The sequence below is a fragment of the Oncorhynchus kisutch genome, linkage group LG13 (assembly GCF_002021735.2).
Source record: "Oncorhynchus kisutch isolate 150728-3 linkage group LG13, Okis_V2, whole genome shotgun sequence".
Lineage (NCBI taxonomy): Eukaryota > Metazoa > Chordata > Actinopteri > Salmoniformes > Salmonidae > Oncorhynchus > Oncorhynchus kisutch.
Genome location: NC_034186.2, coordinates 44,338,266 through 44,361,002, shown reverse-complemented (window position 1 = coordinate 44,361,002; position 22,737 = coordinate 44,338,266). Strand labels below are relative to the sequence as shown.

At 43.1% G+C, this 22,737-nt stretch overlaps 1 protein-coding gene across 5 annotated transcripts in view; it reads right to left on the bottom strand.

Moving 5' to 3' along the window:
* slc44a5b (solute carrier family 44 member 5b) overlaps nucleotides 1-22,737 on the bottom strand; it is a 50,707-nt gene that overhangs the window by 27,062 nt on the left and 908 nt on the right. For all 5 annotated transcript variants that reach the window (XM_031786348.1, XM_020498548.2, XM_020498549.2 and 2 more), the window contains exon 2: nucleotides 1,733-1,781. In XM_031786348.1, coding sequence (XP_031642208.1) covers nucleotides 1,733-1,781 — 49 coding nt within the window. The remainder of the gene's footprint in view (nucleotides 1-1,732; nucleotides 1,782-22,737) is intronic.

Genomic DNA, 22,737 nt, shown 5'->3' with positions numbered 1-22,737 from the left:
TAGCGTGGCTGCAAATCTGGTGTGTCACCATTGGCAAAACTGTTTCCACCACACAATGGGAATTAACAGGGAGAGAGTTTGGGAGAGAGGGGTAGAGATAATGGATTCTCACATGTTGAAACACACCGGGAAGTTTCTCAAGGTCTGGAGAGCCAATAGATATAGCAGTGGAAGGCACAGGGGTTTTGAATGTTTTTCAACTTCCCTGCAGAAGTCTCAAGGACAAATTGTACAGTCCATGTGTGTGTCTTGACTAAAAGGTGTGCAGTTCACTATTCAGGGCGGGACGATACCAATATCGGGATATTTTTTTCAAGGCAAAAATGAAAACAAAGCAGACCTTCTGTATGTAAAATATTGTGTGCTGTAGCTTGGAAAATAAATCAAATGCGACTCTGGATGACAACATAATGATGTTGGTTTCCAACATCAGGGCTGTTTTCCTAAAGAATTGAAATCTGCTTCACATTTTGTTTCCTTGCCACGATACTAATGGGAATCCCGATACTGGTATCGCGCCGGCCCTAGTCAATGGCATCATTCAATTCATACATTATTCAGACGTACTTTATGGATTGATATATCACCCGTACCGCAGCATAATGGAAGCCGGAATTATTCAGAGCTACAATGCATCTCCATTTTCTCTACTCTTTTAGAGGACTGCTCAATAACCACAGATACAGACTTAATTTAGGCGGTGAGCTTCTGAGAAAAGAAGACAACCGAAGGAGAGTCAGTCCTCTCTCAGTTATCATTTAAAAAAAACTCTAAGCCAGATAAACATCAAAGTGTCTTCACTTTAGTCCACATCTGTAGGAGTAAAACGAACTGGAGAGGGTGAGATAAAGGCTCGGGGGGGGGGGGGACATGCTTTCCCCAGCAGTGTATATGAAGCTGGTCCTGGATATGTCTATTCTACAGTATGAAGTAATGAAACGCTTCAGGGCAGAAATTAGTGGTGTAAAGAGTAAAACCACAAAGTTGAAAGGCTATAAGACATACACAGCTGCATCCTAAATTGGTAATTGAGAAATCTTGTTTACGATGTTGTCTTGTGGGATGGCGGACTCCAGTCAGAGCCAATGACAATCCAAACAAATGTAAACAAGACATAGCAACAGGACATTGGTATATGTACTAGATAAAGCCAGGCATTCAAATAGAAAGGACGTAGCCAGGTTATACATGAATGGTATATGTTGGAAAGAAGTACTTAAATTGGCTGCTTCACTGTGATATACGAGTTTGTGTTCCTCCGGTCTCCCAGGCTGGTTAACAATGTGTGTCATTGGGCTAACGCCAGCCGATCGTGTGACTAATAGCTATTGATCTGTGTGATGTAGCGAAGACAGCTGCCAGCACTCAGCCTCCCTCTCCATTAACAGTGCCTGGCAAATTATCAATCCGTCAACACATAGAGTGACGTGCAAAAGAGCTTATGAAACAATAAGTTTCATATTTTTATTTGGAGAAAAAAAAAGAATAATAATATAAGATGTGTAGTGGTTTTGATAGAATGCACAATTCAATTCTATGGCAGATTGAGAAGAAGACGATAGGCCCATCTTTGGAGCAAATCAAAAAGAGAGAGAAAAAAACAACCTTTGGGGAATAACTATCAGTACGCTGTTGAACGTCCACCGTGGAGTCAATTACAAGTGCATTACTGAACATGTTTCTATTGCTTCTTCGTGCAAGGGAAGTTGGAGGAGACCAGAGGATACAGTACCTGTTATGGATAGGTCCTCTGAAGCCCGGGTCAAACTTGCGTGGCTCACCTGTAAGCGAAGCAGATCATTGCATGGTTAGCCTCTAACATGCAAAACAACTGTGCCCTTGGTGAACTACAAGGCTTAGAAACAGGAACATCCAGAGTAAATCTACAATAACCAGACAAGTGACATGTAAGAGAGCAAATGATAAGTTATTGCATGTAGACTTAGACTATAGAGCAGAAACTGTCCTCGAGAAACATACGATAACTGCACATGGCATTACTGACAGGAATGCTCATGGCGATCACGTCTATTTCTGTCTTACTCTGTACACAAGCCTCTTGTTGGTGGAAGGCTTATTTCCTGCAATCCTACAAATGTTGTCACCGGGTGAACAGAGCATTTTGCAGTTTTAAAGCTAATTGTCTTGTAATTCTATACATTTTGCCATGTCACATGTGTATTCATGTGATATTTGAGTGACTCAAAGATTACAACAAAATCTATGGACTTAAAAAACATTAGCTGGCATAGGCTAGTGGTTCTGGACATTTCTGACAAGTTATAAATAGCTCTCTAAGGTATGCAATGACAAGAGGAAAACTGATGATGCATTACCCAATTTCAAAATTGCACCTTGTGCATTCTACTATTACAACTTTCAAGAGTAAGTTGAAAGCCGGACTGAGTCCCACCCCACAGTTTGGGAACCACTGCTACAGATAACAGAAAGTTTTGTGTTTCACATAGAGCCTTTGGGGGTATATAAATCATCTAATTTAACTGCACAGAAGCACAGAAGGCATATCTGGGTCACTGCACAGGAATCTCCACTTGACCCTGTAATTGTTATCAGTCCCACTTTAAACCCACTATACACCACCCCACGTGGCCCTCCTAAAACTCTGGTTATGTGTGTGTGTGCGTATATATGTGTGTGTGTGTGTGTGTGCATGCGCACGTGTGTGCCTGTTGCCTGTATACTTGTGTGTGTGTGTGTTGACGTGTATGCCCACACGTGTGTGTATGCATAATGCATATGGTTTGCTAGTGCCCCCATGGAGTTGCAGTATGAACGGTTCCTGTGAGCACATTCATCATCACACAGAGTGTAATTTCTCAGAGCAGCATGAGTGGGCTTATCTCCCATCTGCCTGTCTCTGAAGACCTGCTTCTGCTCTGAGAGATACAGCTCACTTGGCAGAACCCAGCACCATGGATACTGTACTATGCACTGGACCTCTTAACTGAGCACTCATTAATCACTGGATGTCATTGGCTGAGACGGAGAGAGAGTGAGAAAGACGCATGGAATCGCTCTTATGTCGATGATCAATCCCATGGCTGTGATGTTCATCTTTTCTGGTTGAAGACATTCTCTGAGCGGCACTGTTAGGATATTCAGGGATGACATTCGGAAGAGTCATTAGTTGATTAGCATAACATTTGGAAGAGTCATTAGTTAATTAGCATAACATTCGGAAGAGTCATTAGTTATTTAGCAGATGCTTTTATCCGAAGCGATGTACAGAATGTATCAGATCCAAGGGAATTGAACCAATAACCCTTGCGACAGAAACACTATAATCCAAACCACTGAGTATGGAGCCTATTGTTCTGTACTGCTGTTGTGTTTTGATTCTAAATAAAAAGATGGGGACCTTGGAGATTTTCTTGGATAAATCTGCATCTCTCAGCCAAGGACACGTAGACACAGGACCAGGTGCAGTCGTAGTTGATGTGTGTTAATAGCCTGGTCATGTTTTGCATGACAATGACCACAGGAGTTTGCAAAATAGCCCAAACAGATCTGGGACCAGGCTAGTGTGTTACCGCCTTATACAGCACATTTACTTATTTTAATTGGCAAACTACATCGATATGATTGAGACACGGATGCAAATTGATGCTATAAAGATATGAGACATCAATGATGCAGTGAAATGCCATTTACTGTACTATGGCAGTATGCTTTAGCTTGCCATGTTCCAAGACGTGAAGTTCATGACAGCAACAACATCTATTTCCTCAGGCAAAAGCGGCAACAACAAAAAAACTTGGCATTACATCAGTGCAAGATGTTGGAATGGGACCCAGGACACCTGCACCAGGTATAGACCTGGGGTTTTCAAACTGGGATCCGCGGACGAGGTACTGCAGGGGGCCCATGATTTTATTTGGGAGGGGGGGATTTTGGGGGATTATTTATGTGGAACATTATTATTTTATGACCATCACTAGCTGCAACAGAATACCTTCACGGATACCCTTTTTATGTCTCTGCATCCAGAAAATTACAGTCATTGGAGCAACGTTTTTAAGTCTAAGTGTTAATTTTAAAGAATGGAAAATCTGTTTCAGTGTCAAGTTAACAATACTATCTTTGAAAAGTGAAGCCTCGTTCACACTGTAGGCCTTATTAACGCTCAAATCCGTTTTCCTTTTCAAATCCATTTTCTTACAAGTGACCAAATCGTATTTGTGTGTTCTGACAAAAGTCCTTTGCTGACATGGCTACGTTAGTTGACATGGTAACGATGGGTCCGTGCACAGTGGTGTAGGCTAATTTATGGTGGTGCTCGTGCTTCCTGTCACTCAGAAGTTATGTAGCAAGCTAAGGTGACAACCATGCCTGCCATGGACATTTCCTAGTTGCTTTGAATGTTCAAAATCGTAGTGTGATAATGATCTGACTTACAAAACAAGTCCTTTTTGGCTAGACAAAGCTGTCAACTAGCTAGCTAGGTAGCTGCTTCACTTTCTAGCACATTCCCTATTTGTTTGTGGACAATTAACAAGCTAGTTCGCTACCACATGTCCTTGTCAAACTGTCAACAGAGTAGCTAGCAAGCAACAAGATATGCCAAATAACAATCTAAAAACCACTTGAGGGGCAAATATATCCAATTGGTCAAGAATCAGATTTGTATCCAACTTCAAATACCCCATGAAGGTGGTTTTAAAATGTGGCTTAAAATATCAGATTCCATGTGCTTTTTGGCTGTTCAGACTTCAAGAAAGAGAACCGTTTTGAATTGAATAGGATTTATTTTTATATGATTTGAGTCACTTCTAACTGACAATAAGAACAAGGCTTACAATCAAATAAAAGCTAGACACTCGGGGAGAATCAAAAGCGGAGAAACATAGCATTAGCCATGGCAAAATGCATCGACTTGCAGGAAATTAGCTTTAAAACTACAAAATTGTCTCTCAGCTCCATAACAAACTGTTTAGAATTGCTGGAAATGATCTTTACAACAGCAACATTTTCTCTACACCGCAAAGATACCTTTCTAGCTAATAGACTTAGATGTTAGTTTCCACTTCCTCTTCCAATGAACTGTGTGGAGGTCAAAATAATGACACTGTCTACCAAATCTATTAATTTGAAATGTTGATTACTTATTTGCCATTAACATTCACGACAAGATAAGACATGACTTTTTTGTTGTTGATAACACGATGGGGGTCCCTGGGTTGCCGGTTTGCCTGTGTGGGTTGCCGGTTTGCCTCTATAGACGCTTCCAACAGAACTTTCACAGCCAGCTCAAGTAACTGGCAATGATTATTGGCCAAACAGATTCGCCATTGACAATTCCTACAGTATATGGCTTCAGAGTAGATATTGAAAGTGGGTCCTGTGCAGTAGGAGATTGGTTGGATCTGTGTCAGCACTTCCGCAAGGCGTATGATACTAATAGAAACTAGCTACCTTTCTGCGATGCATCATTAGTTGCCTTAAGTTGTTTTTATATCCCGGTGGATGTTCTTACAAACCGGTGGCTGGCAGGTTGCATCACATTAACTCATATCAGAGCTAATTAGAGCTCCAGCTGCTGGGGGTTGTGAGCTGGCTATCTTTTGGACCGGAACTCAAGCAACCAGGCAGAATGCAAATAGACTGAATTTTTTTCTCTCATAGATATTGCTATGGTGTGTGAATATTTCAAGCGACTGAGTGCTCCCTGGTCTTTGTCAGCCATCGTGGTGAAAACAGACGGGTCGGTATCAAGGGGAGGATTGAGGATGGGAATTCATACAGAGATGAAGGGAAGCCAACGGCAAGAGGACAGATTGCGCAACAGCAAGGGGCAGGAGGAAATTGTCTTGGGAGAGCCTGAGATATCGCTCTGTCTCTATGTCAGTGATGAACACTCAGTAAGTCCATGCAGAGGCCCGCCAGTGTGTTCTACTGGGGAACCAATGGGGGCCGTGGGCATCAGCCTCTTGTTAGGGTGTAAAAAGCGGTCACCAGCTTGACGATCAATGTCTATACCATACTATTTGGTGCATATACTCACAGACCTAAATGCAAGTTTCCAGAGCACTCTTACAACATTAATCAAACAACATGAGTGGCTGAAATTCACTAGATTCTCATCAGTACAAACACACTAAACCAGGATTTGCTTATTGGGCCTAACCTGTGAATCCTGAACGCTTGGCTTTATTAGTGTACACACCACAGTAGCCTGTAGTTTCCTCCTCTCAGAAGGCCTCTGAGCTTTACTCTGGTTCACAAAACTGACTATAGACCCATTATACATTACCGGCGGGCCCGACATTCACCAGTAACACTGAACCACCAGTATACTTGGCCTTGGTTGATGACTGTACTCAGACTTGGCCAGTGCAAAGAGAGTAGTGGATGTGTGATGTGTTGCTGGGGTCAGGATGAACGAAGGGCTATAGTCAACAAAATGTGGAAAATGCCTGCGAGGCATATTGTGGCAGTTAGATAACATCATTGTGTTGGCTCTGTTGAACCCGTGCACAGCAACATCGAGGGTGCAAACTGATGGTGCCTGATGTCCTAAAGATAGCAGCATCATTTTTGAAGGTAAATATTGAACTTTTTCTAAATAAGGTTTTCAATAAAGAGTCAAGTAACATATACTTATTTCAAATTTGATTCACCAGCATTTATAACTGCATGATTTTCTAAGCTTTGACTGTCATGTTTCTAACTAATTACTTCAAGAAATGTCTTCAAATGTGTCTGTCCCATTTTGTTTCCAAAGGCTGAAGTTAATGGAGAATTTCTGTGCAGCCCTGAAGATCATACTGCCCAAAAATACCGATTTCCGATTGTTATGAAAACTTGAAATTGGTCCTAATTAAATCGGCCATTCCGATTAATCGGTCAACCTCTAGTCTGTAGTTATCTGTAGGTAGTATGTGTCTGTAGTTGGTTTGTGTTTACAGTGTTTAAATAAGGAATGAGGATGTTGGTAATATGTATAAACAAATGCAATGTACAGTTTGCAAGTATGTGTGATGTGTGCTGTAGTGAGGGGTTAGTCTTGCGAAGCCAGATGCCGTAGTCTAGACAGAGGCTAGTGGCCATTATTTGTCCAAGCAAATAACAAGGCTCAGCAAATCTCTCATGTCTAATGTTAGCAATTTTTGTAGGAGAATTTCATCATCCAATGCAAATGAACTGGTCATTATAGCTACTCTCTGGGGCATTGAGAGCAGACTGGGTATGGAATTACATATCACAAATCATTGTACTCCAATCCCATTTGCATCCTCTGTCTGCCAAAGCTAAAGATTATGGGTCAATCACAGCATTGACTTGCCATCATTGACCATGACATAACAGATTGATGGTTTAACAAGGTTGTGTCACTCCCCTCAAATTCCACATTCCAATCATTCAGTGGTTAAATAATGGATGCCCTTGAAGATATACACTCACCGGACAGTTTATTAGGTACACCCATCTGGTACCGGGTAAGACCCCCCCCCCCTTTGCCTACAAAACAGCCTGAATTCTACAGGACATTCTACAAGGTGTTGGAGACATTCCACAGGGATGTTGGTCCATGCTGACGCAATGGCATCATGCAGTTGCTGCAGATTGGACGGCGGTACATTCATGCTGCAAATTAGCCCGTTCCATCTCATCCCAAAGATACTCTATTGGGTTGAGGTCTGGGGTCTGCGCAGGCCACTCACTGTCATGTTCCAGGCAATGTTTTCACACTCCTCAATTGTTCAGTGTTGGTGATCGCGTGCCCACTGGAGCCGCTTCTTGATGTTTTTATCTGATTTGAGTGGAACCCAATGTGGTCGTCAGTTGCAATAGCCTATCTGTGACAAGGATTGACAAGTTGTGCATTCCGAGAGGCATTTCTGCACACGACTGTTGTACTGTGCCGTTATTTGTCTGTTTGTGTCCTGCCTGTTAGCTTGCACGATTCTTGCGATTTTCCTTCAACCACTGACATCAACGAGCTGTTTTTCGCCCACAGGACTGCCGCTAACTGGATGTTTTTTGTTAATCGCACCATTCTCGGTAAACCCTAGACACTGTCGTGCGTGAAAAGCCCAGGAGGGCGGCCGTTTCTGAGATACTGGATTCGACGATCATACCACACTCAAGGTTTCTTAGGTCACTTGTTTTGCCCATTTTAACATTCCATCGAACAGTCACTGAATGCCTCGATGCCGGTCTGCCTGCTTTATATAACAAGCCACAGCCATTTTCCTAAACGGGGTGGAGTACCTAAAAAATTAATTGTCCGGTGAGTATTATAGGAGAGCCTCAACTAGACAGTCTTTGTTTCAGTCAGGCCGATTTCAAACAGTAAGCTGAGTGGTGGGAAGCAACTTCAAAATGCCTGTGCTGGAGCCTTTCCAAACGTAACAGCCCGGCGTGAAGTGATAAAGCTCAGCGCTTCAGGGAAAATCATTTGAGGGTGTTTTTCATCATGTTGTATTTCAAGTTTTTTGGTGGAAGAGAACATAATGCTGTTGTCCCTCTACTGGAGCCCTCCTGATGGGGCTGGTTGTAATAGTGTAGACTTATGGAGTAAATGGAGACAGTTCGTGCCCAAACTGATTCACCAGGCAAATAGTCTGTCTGATTCTGGATAATATAACAATTCATTCAGTCAGTTCTTGGTCTAGTTCCATGTGAGAGCAACGTAGATATAGCAGAAACTAAAATGCATCTTATTACTGGGAGAGAGAAAAAACTACTAGGCAAAGATCTTTTCAAATCACTGTAAATGTGACCTTTTACTGAACTGAATTGTGTCATTATCCTTGGTCGGACTGGATGTCCTTGGTAGAGGGCTGTGATAGGGCTGAAGAGGCTTTGTAAAAAGGCTAGAAAGGGATGCCAGACTGACTGTATTTGTGTCTGTTATAAAACCATTATTCAGGGATGAGTTAAGGCCACAAAAACAGCAGTATATTCCTTGATTAAATACCTCTTTATGGAGATATATATTGGGCTTTTGTATTTTTGGTTGTCCTCATATACACTGTTGTCAATGTCAACCCAAGTACAGTATGGCACTGTTTACCCCTGCTCTCATCTCTCTCCCCTCCTCCTCCTCCTCCTCCTCCTCCTCCTCTTTCTCAGCCTTTCCCCATAAACACATCCAGTACACAGACACAACAACACAGGCGGACACAGGCACCAGTGTCCTCATGTTCCACTATGTAACACAGGCTTCTTTCATAGGGTGGCCAGGCAAACGGCTCCACCACTGCAGGTGCAGCGCCTGGGTTGGAGCTGAGACGCCTTTCAGTTGGCCTTTTCCATTCTGCCCATTCATGAACATAATTAGACAGAGTGGCTGGCTGCAGAATGTCGGGTGTTTCTCATCTTTGAGGGTCGGGTGTTTCTCAACCCCTTTCACCCTTTTTTCAGCATGGTGTCATGCAGAAAAAAAATCTTCAACGTTCCGCATTGCAAATATCAACAGCTTAGCAAAGCAAGCACAGCGTGCAGGTTTGAGAGAACTTCTCTTTTCATTCATATTTGATGAGGCAAAGCCCTCAGCAGATCCATAGGCGTCTCGACGTTTCAGCCTTATTCTAAATTAGATTTTTTACATTTATTCATCAATCTACACACAATGCCACATATTGACAAAGCAAAAACAGGTAGACATTTGAAATATCACTTTTAAATAAGTATTCAGACCCATTACACTGTACTTTGTTGAAGCACCTTTGGCAGCAACTACAGCATTGAGTCTTTTTCGGTTTCTCCCATTCTTCTCTGCAGATCGTCTCAAGCTCTGTCAAGTTGGATGGGGAGCGTTGCTGCACAGTTATTTTCAGGTCTCCAGAGATGTTCGATCGGGTTCAAGTCTGGGCTCTGGCTGGGCCACTCAAGGACATTCAGAGACTTGTCCCGAAGCCACTCCTGCCTTGTTGTCTTGGCTGTGCGCTTAGGATCGTTGTCCTGTTGGAAGGGGAAATTTCACCCCAGTCTGAGATCCTCAGTGCTCTGGAGCAGGTTTTCATCAAGGATCTCTCTTCACTTTGCTCCGTTCATCTATGCCTCGATCCGTACTAGTCTCCCAGTCCCTGCCGCTGAAAAACATCCCCACAGAATGATGCTGCCCCTACCATGCTTCACCGTAGGGATGGTGCCATGTTTCCTCCAGTTGTTTCCTCCAGTTCAATCTTGGTTTCATCAGACCAGATAATCTTGTTTCTCATGGTCTGCGGGTCTTTAGGTGATTTTGGGCAAACTCCAAGTGTGCTGTCATGAGCCTTTTACTGAGGAGTGGCTTCCGTCCAGCCACTCTACCATAAAGGCCTAATCTTTCCAATTTGGTCCTGCGGTACATACCTACACGTACGCTACGGTCAAAAGATGCAGGCCTCCTTACTGTCCCTAGAATTTCTAAGCATACAGCTGGAGGCAGGGCTTTCTCCTATAGAGCTCAATTTTTATGGAATGGTCTGCATACCCATGTGAGAGACGCAGACTCTGTCTCAACCTTTAAGTCTTTATTTTATTGAAGTCCTATGATTGAGTGTAGTCTGGTCAGGAGTGTGAAGGTGAACGGAAAGGCACTGAAGCAACGGACCACCCTTGCTGTCTCTGCCTGGCCGGTTCCCCTCTCTCCGGTTCCCCTCTGGGATTCTCTGCCTCAAACCCTGTAACAGGGGCTGAGTCACTGGCTTACTGGTGCTCTTCCATGCTATCCCTAGGAGGGGTGCGTCACTTGAGTGGGTTAAGTCACTGATGCGATCTTCCTGTCCGGGTTAGCGCCCCCTCTTGGGTTGTGCCGTGGGGGAGATCTTTGTGGGCTATACTCCGCCTTGTCTCAGGATGGTAAGTTGGTGGTTGAAGATATCCCTCTAGTGGTGTGGGGACTGTGCTTTGGCAAAGTGGGTGGGGTTATATCCTGCCTGTTTGGCCCTGTCCGGGGGTATTGTTGGACAGGGCCACAGTGTCTCCTGACCCCTCCTGTCTCAGCCTTGAGTATTCATGCTGCAGTAGTTTATGTGTCGGGGGGCTAGGATCAGTCTGTTATATCTGGACTATTTATCCTGTCTTATCCGGTGTCCTGTGTGAATTGAAGTATGCTCTCTCTAACGCTCTCTCTAATGCTCTCTCTCGGAGGACCTGAGCCCTAGGACCATGCCTCAGGACTACCTGGCCTGATGACTCCTTGCTGTCCCCAGTCCACCTGGTTGTGCTGCTGCTCCAGTTTCAACTGTTCTGCCTGCGTCTATGGAACCCTGTGGAACATGCTGTTTTCAACTCTCTAGAGACAGCAGGAGCGGTAGAGATACTCTGAATGATCGGCTATGACAAGCCAACTGACAATTACTCCTGAGGTGCTGACCTGTTGCACCCTAGACAAACACTGTGATTATTATTATTTGACCCTGCTGGTCATCTATGAACATTTGAACATCTTGGCCATGTTCTGTTATAATCTCCACCCGGCACAGCCAGAAGAGGACTAGCCACCCCTCATAGCCTGGTTCATCTCTAGGTTTCTTCCTAGGTTCTGGCCTTTCTAGGGAGTGTTTCCTAGCCACCGTGCTTCTACATCTGCATTGCTTGCTGTTTGGGGTTTTAGGCTGCGTTTCTGTACAGAACTTTGTGACATCAGTTGACGTTAGAAGGGCTTTATAAATACATTTGATTGATGGATTGATTGATTGGTGGAGTGCTGCAGAGATGGTTGTCCTTCTGGAAGGGTCTCCCATATCCACAGAAGAACTCTAGACCTCTGTCAAAGTGACCATCGGATTCTTGGTCACCTTGTTTTTTACTCTGACAAGCACCGTCAACTGTGGGACCTTATAAAGACAGGTGTGTGCTTTTCCAAATCATGTCCAATCAATTGAATTTACCACAGGTGGACTCCAATCAAGTTGTAGAAACATCTCAAGGACAATCAAGGTTAACAGGATGCACCCGAGCTCAATTTAAAGTCTCATAGCAAAGAGACTGAATACTTATGGAAATAAGGTATTTCTGTTTTTAGTTTTAATACATTTCAAAACAAATCTAAAAACCTGTTTTCTCTTAGTCATTATGGGGTATTGTGTGTAGATTGCTAAAAATAACAACCTCTAGACCACCTTTACTCCACACACAGAGACGTGTACAAAGCTCTCCGTTGCCCTTACCATAATTCTATCCTGCAAAGCGCTACAGAGGGTAGTGCGTACGGCCCATTACATCACCGGGGCCAGGTTTCCTGCCACCTAGGACCTCTATACCAGGCAGTGTCAGAGGAAGACCCCAAAAAATTGCCAAAGAATCCAGCCACTCTGCTACCACACAGAAAACGGTACCGGAGCATCAAGTCTAGGTCCAAAAGGCCCCTCAACAGCTTCTTCCCTCAAGCCATAAGATGGGTGAACAGCTCATCAAATGCCTATCCGGACTATTTGCATTGACCACCCCCCCTTTTTTTACGCTGCTGCTACTCACGGTTTATTATCTATGCATAGTCACTTTACCCCTACCTACATGTGCATATTACAATACCGGTACACCCTGTATATATAGCCTCATTATTGTGTTCCTTTTTTAAACTTTAGGTTATTTAGTAAATATTTTCTTAAGACTTATTTTTCTTAAAACTGCATTGTTGGTTAAGGGCGTGTCAGTAAGCATTTCACGGTAAGGTCTACACCAGTTGTATTCGGTGCATGTGACAAATACAATTCCACTTGATTTGATTTGAAAACCGTAGCAGTTCTTTGAGGCTCATCTTCTTCTCTCTGGCCTGTATACTGTATCGACCCAGTCCGTCTGTGTTCTGTCATAACACTCCACCAAACCCAACTTATCACAAGCTTGGGACACCAAGGGTCAAGAGAGCGGATCTTTAGGGCAGACCTTCGGCGTCAAAGTGTTATTAGTATATTAGATATTAGTAAACCCCACTGAACGTGCGAGCATGCGCACACACACACACACACACACACACAGTGAGAACTGCCTTAACATAAAACCGTGCTGAGCCTCACATTGGGTGCAGCATGCTGATCACACTACCCACTCTCCCTGCTATGGCCCAACCTAAATAAAGGATTTGGAATCCATCACAGAAGAAATCAAAGCGGTCTAAACACTCTAGAGGGCTGTATTATATTTTAGTTTATTAGGACATGCATACACAACCACTCCCTCTCTCTCTCTCTCTCTCTCAGCACTGTTCCCTCTCGCTCTCACTAATGTCACATACACCTGGAAAAGTCTATCCTCTCCTTTAACAAACTAGAACTCCCAAATGTCTGCACTTATATCACAGACTCCTGAGTCCTCACTCAGCTTAACTCAATTACCCCCAATAGATCCTCTGCCTATGCAGGAATCAAATCCACAACTCTGGCTTAACAACCACCATGCTCCAACCAACTGAGCCACCAGAACCACAAATGCACTGTGGCTGGCATATCTGGAGTGGACTTCAACATAGGAGCAATATTTAAACAGCCCCCTGTTCCAAAACCATAAGACACCACACTGACATCCACTCTGTAGGGGGGAGAGAGGCAGCAGGGCACAGGGTGGGCTCCCCCAGGGGGTTAGGGTTAGCATTTTAGTGTCAGCCTCTGACAGCTAGCCTGCAGCAGACAGAGCCAGAGTAGAGAGAAAGAGAGGCAAGCATGCCGTGTGTTTGGGGGACTGTGACCTTGGCTACTTGTTTGATGTAGCAGGTTGTGATGGGAGGGGGGGGGGGGAGCTAGGTCCCCAGGCATGTCACTAGCGGCCCTATTTTCCTGTGAAATGAGTCTCATTCTGGACCAGTGACAGGCTCAACTGGCTTTGGTTTGGGTTTATATGGATTTTAGGGGTGAGACGCGGGAAACGACGCCTGTTTATTAATCTCGATTCACCTTCCGCCTTCCGGGGCTTGTGTAATATGTAGGTTTGGGGAGAGGCACCACAGCTTAAATGCTAAATCAAGTACACACACAAACGCACGCAATGTTGTTCCTTTATTGTTATTAACACTACACATTGCATTTCAGACTAAATACAGTGATCAAATCAAATCATATGTGATTGGTCACATACACGTATTTAGCAGATGTTATTGCGGGTGTAGCGAAATGCTTGTGTTCCTAGCTCCAACAGTGCAGTAGTATCTAACAATTCACAGCAATACACATGGCCAGCAGTACCAGAGCGCCAAGTCTAGGTCCAAGAGGCTTCTAAAAATCTTCTACCCCCCAAGCCATAAGACTCCTGACCATCTAATCAAATGTGACACTTCAATGACGTGCACAACAACTCTCTAATATCAGTCTGTTGCCAATTTGACTTAAGTTGCATGTGGCGTTACAGCCAGTACCCAAAACAATCACTTAGTTAACTTAATTGATTAAGTGACAGTAAGAATTGATTTTGGGGCCTTGAGGGAGGGCCAGCCTCTTAATGTGGTTAATGTTCATTTAGAACCTCTTGGTGCTTATCCTCAGGCTAAGCGATTCTCATAAGCCTATGCCTCTAGCGCTTTTTCATTTCTCGCTCTCCTCTCTCTATTTCTCAGTCCTTTTCTAATTCACATCAGTGTGGAGTTGGCTGAGAACCCAGTATAATAGCATATCCTTGAAGTGTTTTACATAAAGGCCCTCACCTCTGCAGCCCCACATACAGAATAAATAGCAAGGGAGCAGCAATCGATGACTTTCATCTCAGGATAATGATCCAGCTGTGTGTGGAATCGGTTGTTGGACCTGAATCATTCGACACCGTGTAATGCTCCACCACCGTCATCATGATCCCCGACCTCACAGTATCAGACTCAAACAAAGACCTGAAGCTGTTTGCATGCTGTGATTGCAGCCGTCTCATTCACTCTGTCTTTGGGTTGTGCTTAATAAATCACTGTCGTTGTAAGTTAGCCCAGCAGTCCAACATAGAGAAGGACTGTATCCATGCTGCAAATTGGATATTGAAGCAACGCCTGTGTGCATAGCGTTTCCTGAAACAAAGAGACATAGTTGTCCATTTAGAGCCAACTCTGTTCAATTTGCGCAGGGTCAAGAAAAGGCAGTTCATGTTCGCCTGACTTGATACAATGTGTGCTTGTGGAAGTTTTTAACTGACTCAAGTCTGTCATCATCTCCGAAACTTCAGGCAACCGTGATAGGCTCCACTGTAATAGTCTGAGGAAAGTGCTGAGGCATTTCACAGCAGAAGAACATAACCTCGTTCAAAATAATGAGTACGAGCATCATACAGAGTAAACGAAGGTGTGTAGGAGTACCACACTGTGATACAATCAGTCTTCATATTGAGTGAGTGGTAGCAGAGAGCCGAGGCACTTAAAAGCCAATCATGGGTGTAAAAATGCCACACTCAGGCAAGCTGATCATGCGAGAAATGTGTTAATTATCAAGGTGCCCAGCTCATCATTTTTTGACGGTGAACGCTACTCTATCTAAATTGTCACTTAATAACGTTTTTTTGATTGTCTGTGAAAAAGCACTGGAAGTGTGAAAGTTGGTGTGTGATAGAATGTGCACAAACTGAGCATGTCTGCATCAAATCTATGTGTATTGTTGCTTGCTTGCCTAGTGTGTGTGTGTGTGTGTGTGTGTGTGTGTGTGTGTGTGACCATCTCATCCATTTCCATTTTGCTAAAAGCAGGTTGGGGAGGAGGATAGACTTTTCACCCCTAGTATCCCTCTCTGCCTGTGAAAGACCATTTGGACCGTCTGGCTGACTGAGCAACAGCACCAGAGAGAGGCCATTTGAACAGATCAGCTGACCTAAACATGGGGAGTCAGCACAACTCCATTCCATGCGCCACTGACTAAGTCTCCAACTGCCCAGGTTGCATTTAAAGACGCAGAGCCTCAATTCCCTTCTCAGATGGAGGAGCTTATTCCCATCCTTTAGATATAATTACAGCAACGTGTTGCATTGGAGTGATCAGGTAGTTTACACCATAAGCATACAATCAAATGAAACTTTATGTTCAGAATGTTGCAGTAAAGCTTTCTCTCTAGCTCTGCTTCATCACAGTGTTAAAGGGATAGTTCAGGATTTTGTGTGAAGCCCTTTATCTACTTCCCCAGAGTCAGATGAACATGTGGTACCGTTTTTATGTTTCTGCGTCCAGTATGAAGGAATTTGGAGGTAGTTTTGCGAGACTTCGTTACCTAGCTTAGCGCAAAGACATGCTAGCTTTTCCCGACGACATCCAATCTTTGCGTTAAGATTGCGCCCACTGCTAACTAGTGTCAGCGCTGAGACATAAAAATGGTACCATAAGTTCATCTGACTCCGAGGAAGCGGATAAAGGGCTTCATTGCCAAAATCCCGAACTATCCCGTTAAAGTGTGGGCTGAATCCTGAGTTTGGGGTAAGAGGTCAAACTCCAGCTGACATGCTAGAAACATGATTGGCAGGGGCCTGGAGTCATGGGAACCGAGTGACACACAGGGTTAGTGTGGAGAGAGATGACAGACACTGCAACTTTCCCATGAAGTCATACTGAATATACGGACCATGACACTCACTAACAATGACAATTAGTTCTACTATATACACTCCCCTACATATTTATTTAGAACTTGTCTCTATACTTTGGCTCTATACTCCAGCATTTTGTTTTATGACGTGACAGTACATAATGTCACCTTTTATTTGAGGATTTTTTCATACATACAGTATCTTTTTTTTACACCATTTAGAAATGAAAGCACTTTAAGTATCTAGTCCTTCCATTTGAAGGCGTTATAAGTATTTGGACAAATTCACTTATCGTGTATTGCACTTAGTCAAACGTCTAGTATTTGGTCCCGTATTCCTAGCACGCAATGACGACATCAAGCTTGTGACTCGACCAACTTGTTGGATGGATTTGCAGTTTGCTTTGGTTGTGCTTCAGATGATGCTATGCCCAATAGAAATGAATGGCAAATAATGTATTGTGTGTCATTTTGGAGTCACTTTTATTGTAAATAAGAATAGAATATGTTTCTGAACACTTCTACATTAACGTGGATGCTGCCATGATTAAGGACAATCCTGAAAGAATTGTGACTAATGATGAGTAAGAAAGTAGCAGATGCATAAATATCATACAACCAAGACAATCCTAACCTCTCCAGTTGGTGGTAATGGTGATAGGCTAGCATGTTATGGGGCATGACCTTTCTGCATCTATAACTTTCTCACTCATCATTATTCTCAATTCATTCATGATTATCTGTAATGATGGTAGCATCCACATTAAAAGGGATACTTCAGGATTTTGGCAATGAAGCCCTTTGTCTACTGCACCAGAGTCAGATGAATTGGTGGATAAACATTGTTAATGTTTCTGCGTCCAGTATAAATCACGTTAGAGGTAGTTTGGCAAGCCAAGGCTAACTAGCGTTAGCGCAATGACAAAGTCTATGGTAAAACTAGCCTGCTAGCTTTTACCATAGACTTCCAGTCATTGTGCTAAAGTTAGTTAGCAATTTCCTTCAAACTGCACAGAGAGAGATAAAAATGGTATCCACAAGTTCATCTGATCCTGGGTAAGTAGATAAAGGGTTTCATTTTCATAATCCCGAAGTATCCCTTTAATGTAGAAGAGTTCAGAAACATATTATATTCTAATTAACAATAAAAGAGTGGTGCCAATATGACACAATACATTACTTACCATTATTTTCAATTGGGCACAACATAATCCCGAAACACAACCAAAACAACTGCAAATGCATCCATCATGTTTATAGAGTCACAAGCTAGTTGTAGTCATTGCATGTTATGAATATGGGCCCAAATACTAAACTTTTGATTCAATTGAATACACTATATGACACATTCAAATGTGGGGACTAGATACTCTTTCTTGCCACTGTATAGTGTATCCGAACCCTTTGGAATTACCTGGATTTCTGCATAAATTGGTCATCAAATTTGATCTGATCTTCATCTAATTCACAACAACAGACAAAATAGAGTGCTTAAACTAATAACACACAAATGATTGTATTTTTCTTGTCTATACTGGGTACATATTTTAAACATTCACAGTGTAGGTTGGAAAAAGTATGTGAACCCCTAGGCTAATGACTTCTCCAAAAGCTAATTGGAGTCAGAAGTCAGCTAACCTGGAGTCCAATCAATGAGACGAGATTGGAGATGTTGGTTAGAGCTGCCTTGCCCTATAAAAAAAACACTCACAAAATTTGAGTTTGCTATTCACAAGAAGCATTGCCTGATGTGAACCATGCCTCAAACAAAAGAGATCTCAGAAGACCTAAGATTAAGAATTGTTGACTTGCATAAAGCTGGAAAGGGTTGCAAAAGTATCTTGAAAAGCCTTGATATTCATCAGACCACGGTAAAACAAATTGTCTATAAATGGAGAAAGTTCAGAACTGTTGCTACTCGCCCTAGGAGTGACGGTCTTGCAAAGATGACTGCAAGAGCACAGCGCAGAATGCTCAATGAGGTTAAGAAGAATCCTAGAGTGTCAGCTAAAGACTAACAGAAATCTCTGGAACAGGCTAACATCTCTGTTGACGAGTTTACAATACGTAAAACACTAAACAAGAATGGTGTTCATGGGAGGACACCACGGAAGAAGCCACTGCTGTCCAAAAAAAAACATTGCTGCACGTCTGAAGTTTGCTAAAGTGCACCTGGATGTTCCACAGCACTACTAGCAAAATGTTCTGTGGACAGATGAAACTACAGTTTAGTTGTTTGGAAGGAACACACAACAATATGTGTGGAGAAAAAAAGGCACAGCACAGCACACCAACATCAAAACCTAATCCCAACTGTAAAGTATGGTGGAGGGAGCATCATGGTTTGCTGATGCTTTGCTGCCTCAGGGCCTGGACAGCTTGCTATCATCGACACAAAAATATATTCCCAAGTTTATCAAGACATTTTGCAGGAGGCTATCTGTCCGCCAATTGAAGCTCAACAGAAGTTGGATGATGCAACAGGACAACGACCCAAAACACAGAAGTAAATCAACAGAAGAAAATAAGCTTCAACAAAAGAAAATATGCCTCCTGGAGTGGCCAAAGGAGGGTCAACCAGTTACTAAATCCAAGGGTTCACATACTTTTCCCACCCTGCACTGTGAATGTCTACAGACTGTGTTTGTCTTTTGTTGTGAATTAGATGAAGATCAGATCACATTTTATGACCAATTTATCCAGAAATCCAGGTATTTCCAATGGGTTCACATACTTTTTCTTGCCACTGTATATACACATATTCACTTAGTGTTTTCAATTTAGTCAAAAGTTTAGTATTTGGGTCCATACTCATAGCATGCAATGACTACATCAAGCTTGTGACTCTATAAACTCGTTGGATGCATTTGCAGTTGTTTTGATTGTATTTCAGATGCCGTTGTGCCCAATAGAAATGACTGGTAAATAAGATATTGTGACATATTGGAGTCACTTTTATTGTTAATAAGAATAGAATATGTGCAGTATCAGTCAAAAGTTTGGACACACCGACACATCCCTGGTAGGCGAGCGACTGAAACGAGCTGCAACAAACACTCAATCCAATCAAATTGTATTAGTCACATGCGCCGGATACAACAGGTGTAGACCTTACAGTGAAATGCTTACTTACAAGCCCCTAATCAACAATGCAGTTAAAAAATGTTTTTAAAAAATGTGAATAAGAAATAAAAGTAACAAGTAATTAAAGAGCAGCAGTAAAATTACAATAGTGAGACAATATATAAGGGGGTACCGGTACAGAGTCAATGTGCGGGAGCACCGGTTAGTTGAGGTAATATGTACATGTAGATAGAGTTATTAACTAAAGTGATGATGCATAGATAACAACATAGTAGCAGCAGTGTAAAGGGGGGGGGGGGGGTAATGCAAATAGTCTGGGTGGCCATTTGATTAGATGTTCAGGAGTCTTATGGCTTGGGGGTAAAAGCTGTTTAGAAGCCTCTTCGACCTAGAACTGGCGCTCAACCTCAACCTTGCCAGTTGGTCAGCGCATGCTTGCAGTACACGTCCTGGTAATCCTTGTGAATGTTGACCTGTTTAAAAGTCTTACTGACATCAGCTGCGTAGAGCGTGATCACAAAGTCTTCCGGAACAGCTGGTTCTCTCATGCATGTTTCAGTGTTATTTTCCTCGTGTCACTGGGCAGCTCTCGGCTGTGCTTCCCTTTGTAGTCTGTAATGGTTTGCAAGCACTGCCACATCCGATGAGCATCAGAGTCGCTGTAGTACGATTCGATCTTAGTCCGGTATTGACGCTTTGCCTGTTTGATGGTTCGTCAGAGGGCATAGCGGGATTTCCTATAAGCTTCCGGGTTAGAGTCCCACTTCTTGAAAGCGGCAGGTCTAGCCTTTAGGTCAGTGCGGATGTTGCCTGTAATCCATGGCTTCCGGTTGGGGTATGTATGTATGGTCACTGTGGGGACTACGTCATCGATGCACTTATTGATGAAGCCAATGACTGGAACATCCCGGAACATATTCCAGTCTGTGCTAGCAAAACAGTCCTGTAGCTTAGCATCTGCTTCATCTGACCACTTTTTTATTGATCGAGTCACTGGTGCTTCCTGCTTTAATATTTGCTTGTAAGCAGGAATCAGGAGGATATAATTACGGTCAGATTTGCCAAATGGTGGGCGAGGGAGAGCTTTGTATGCATCTCTGTGTGTGGAGTCAAGGTGACCCAGAGTTTTTTTCCCCCTCTGGTTGCACATTTAACATGCTGATAGAAATTTGGTCAAACTGATTTAAGTTTCTCTGCATTAAACTCCCCGGCTACTAGGAGCGCCGCCTCTGGGTGAGCGTTTTCTTGTTTGCTTATGGCGGAATACTGCTCATTCAGTGCGGTCTTAGTGCCAGCATCAGTCTGTGGTGGTATGTAAACAGCTACGAAAAATACAGATGAAAACACTCTAGGTAGATAGTGTTGTCTACAACTTATCATGAGATACTTTACCTCAGGTGAGCAAAACCTCAAGACTTCCTTAGATATCGTGCACCAGCTGTTATTTACAAAATAATAATAAAATTGAGCACACAGCCATGCAACGTCCATAGACAAACATTGGCAGTAGAATGGCCTTACTGAAGAGCTCAGTGACTTTCAACATGGCACCATCATAGGATGCCCCTTTCCAACAAGTTCATAAAATCTCTGCCCTGCTAGAGCTGCCCTGGTCAACTGGAAGTGCTGTTTTTGTGAGCCGTGAAGTGGTAGCCCACGCAATCTCACAGTACGTAACCTCCATCTGTCCTCGGTTCCAACACTCACTACCAATTTCCAAACTGCCTCTGAAAGCAACGTCAGCACAAGAACTGTTCTTCTGGAGCGTGATGAAATGGGTCTCCATGGCCGAGCAGCTGCACACAAGCCTAAGGTCACCATGCGCAATGCCAAGCGTCGACTGAGGTTGTGTAAAGCTCACTGCCATTGGACTCTGAAGCAGTGGAAATGCGTTCTCTGGAGTAATGAATCAAGCTTCACCATCTGGCAGTCCGACGTATGAACCTGGGTTTGGCGGATGCCAGGAGAACGCTACCTGCACGAATGCATAGTGCTAACTGTAACGTTTGGTGGAGGAGGAATAATGGTCTTGGGATGTTTTTCATGGTTTTTCATTTTTCATGGTTTTTCATTTCCAGTGAAGGGAAATCTTAATGCTACAGAATACAATGACATTTTGGGGAAGGCCCTTTCCTGTTTCAGCATGACAATGCCCCCGTGCACAAAGCGAGGTCCATACAGAAATGGTTAGTCGAGATCGGTGTGGAAGAACGTGACTGGCTTGCACAGAGCCTTGATCTCAACCTCATCGAACAGTTCTGGGATGAATTAGGACACCGACTGTGAGCCAGGCCTAATCGCCCAACATCAGTGCCCGACCTCACTAATGCTCTTGTGGCTGAATGGAAGCATATCCCTGCAAAAATGTTCCAACATCTATTTGAAAGCCTTCCCATAAGAGTGGAGTCTGTTATAGCAGCAAAGGGGGGACCAATTCCATATTAATGCCCATGATTTTGGAATGAGATTTTTGACGAGCAGGTGGCCACATACTTTTGGTCATGTAGAGTACATGAAGTGCATTCATTTCAAAATGGTAAAACAGATAGCTATGCATGAAAACATTTGATCTCAAATCCAAAATGCTGGAGTATAAGAGCCAAATAAAAAAAATGTTGCTTCACTGTCCAAATAAATACTAGGGAAGTGTAGCCTACCTTTGCCTGTTGTCTCAAAGACTACATTGTGGATAAGATACTGTATGTGTTCAGATAAGCTGCTTGGACTGGGCTGGCTCACACACTGGTTTTGTGACTCATTCAGCTATTATAAGGATGACCCAATTATAATGATTGATCATGCACAGTAATGATTGATTATAATGAGGGTCAAGCCATCCTATAATCATGACTGTAAAATCACTACTTTTAAGACGTTGTGACATGTACTTTCTGTAATAACAACAGACATGAGTAAAATAGCATTCAGTGTATTGACTATTACTCTGTAATTACATAAGCCATAGCTAGAGCTTACATAGCTCTGCCTGCAATACTGTATCAGTGCTCCTTTGTCTAATAATCTGGGGTAAACTGTGTTATTACCGTATTATTGCTCATAAAAGCTGTCATTTCACACTTGAAATCCTGTAGTTATGTGGCTTCTATGGCATCTGGCACGAGTCCAGGATTATATCATTTTCATAAACAACCTAACAAAGAGGACCAGCTAATGGACAGTAAATCTGCCCAGAGATTGAATATCCATATGCCAACCATTCAGA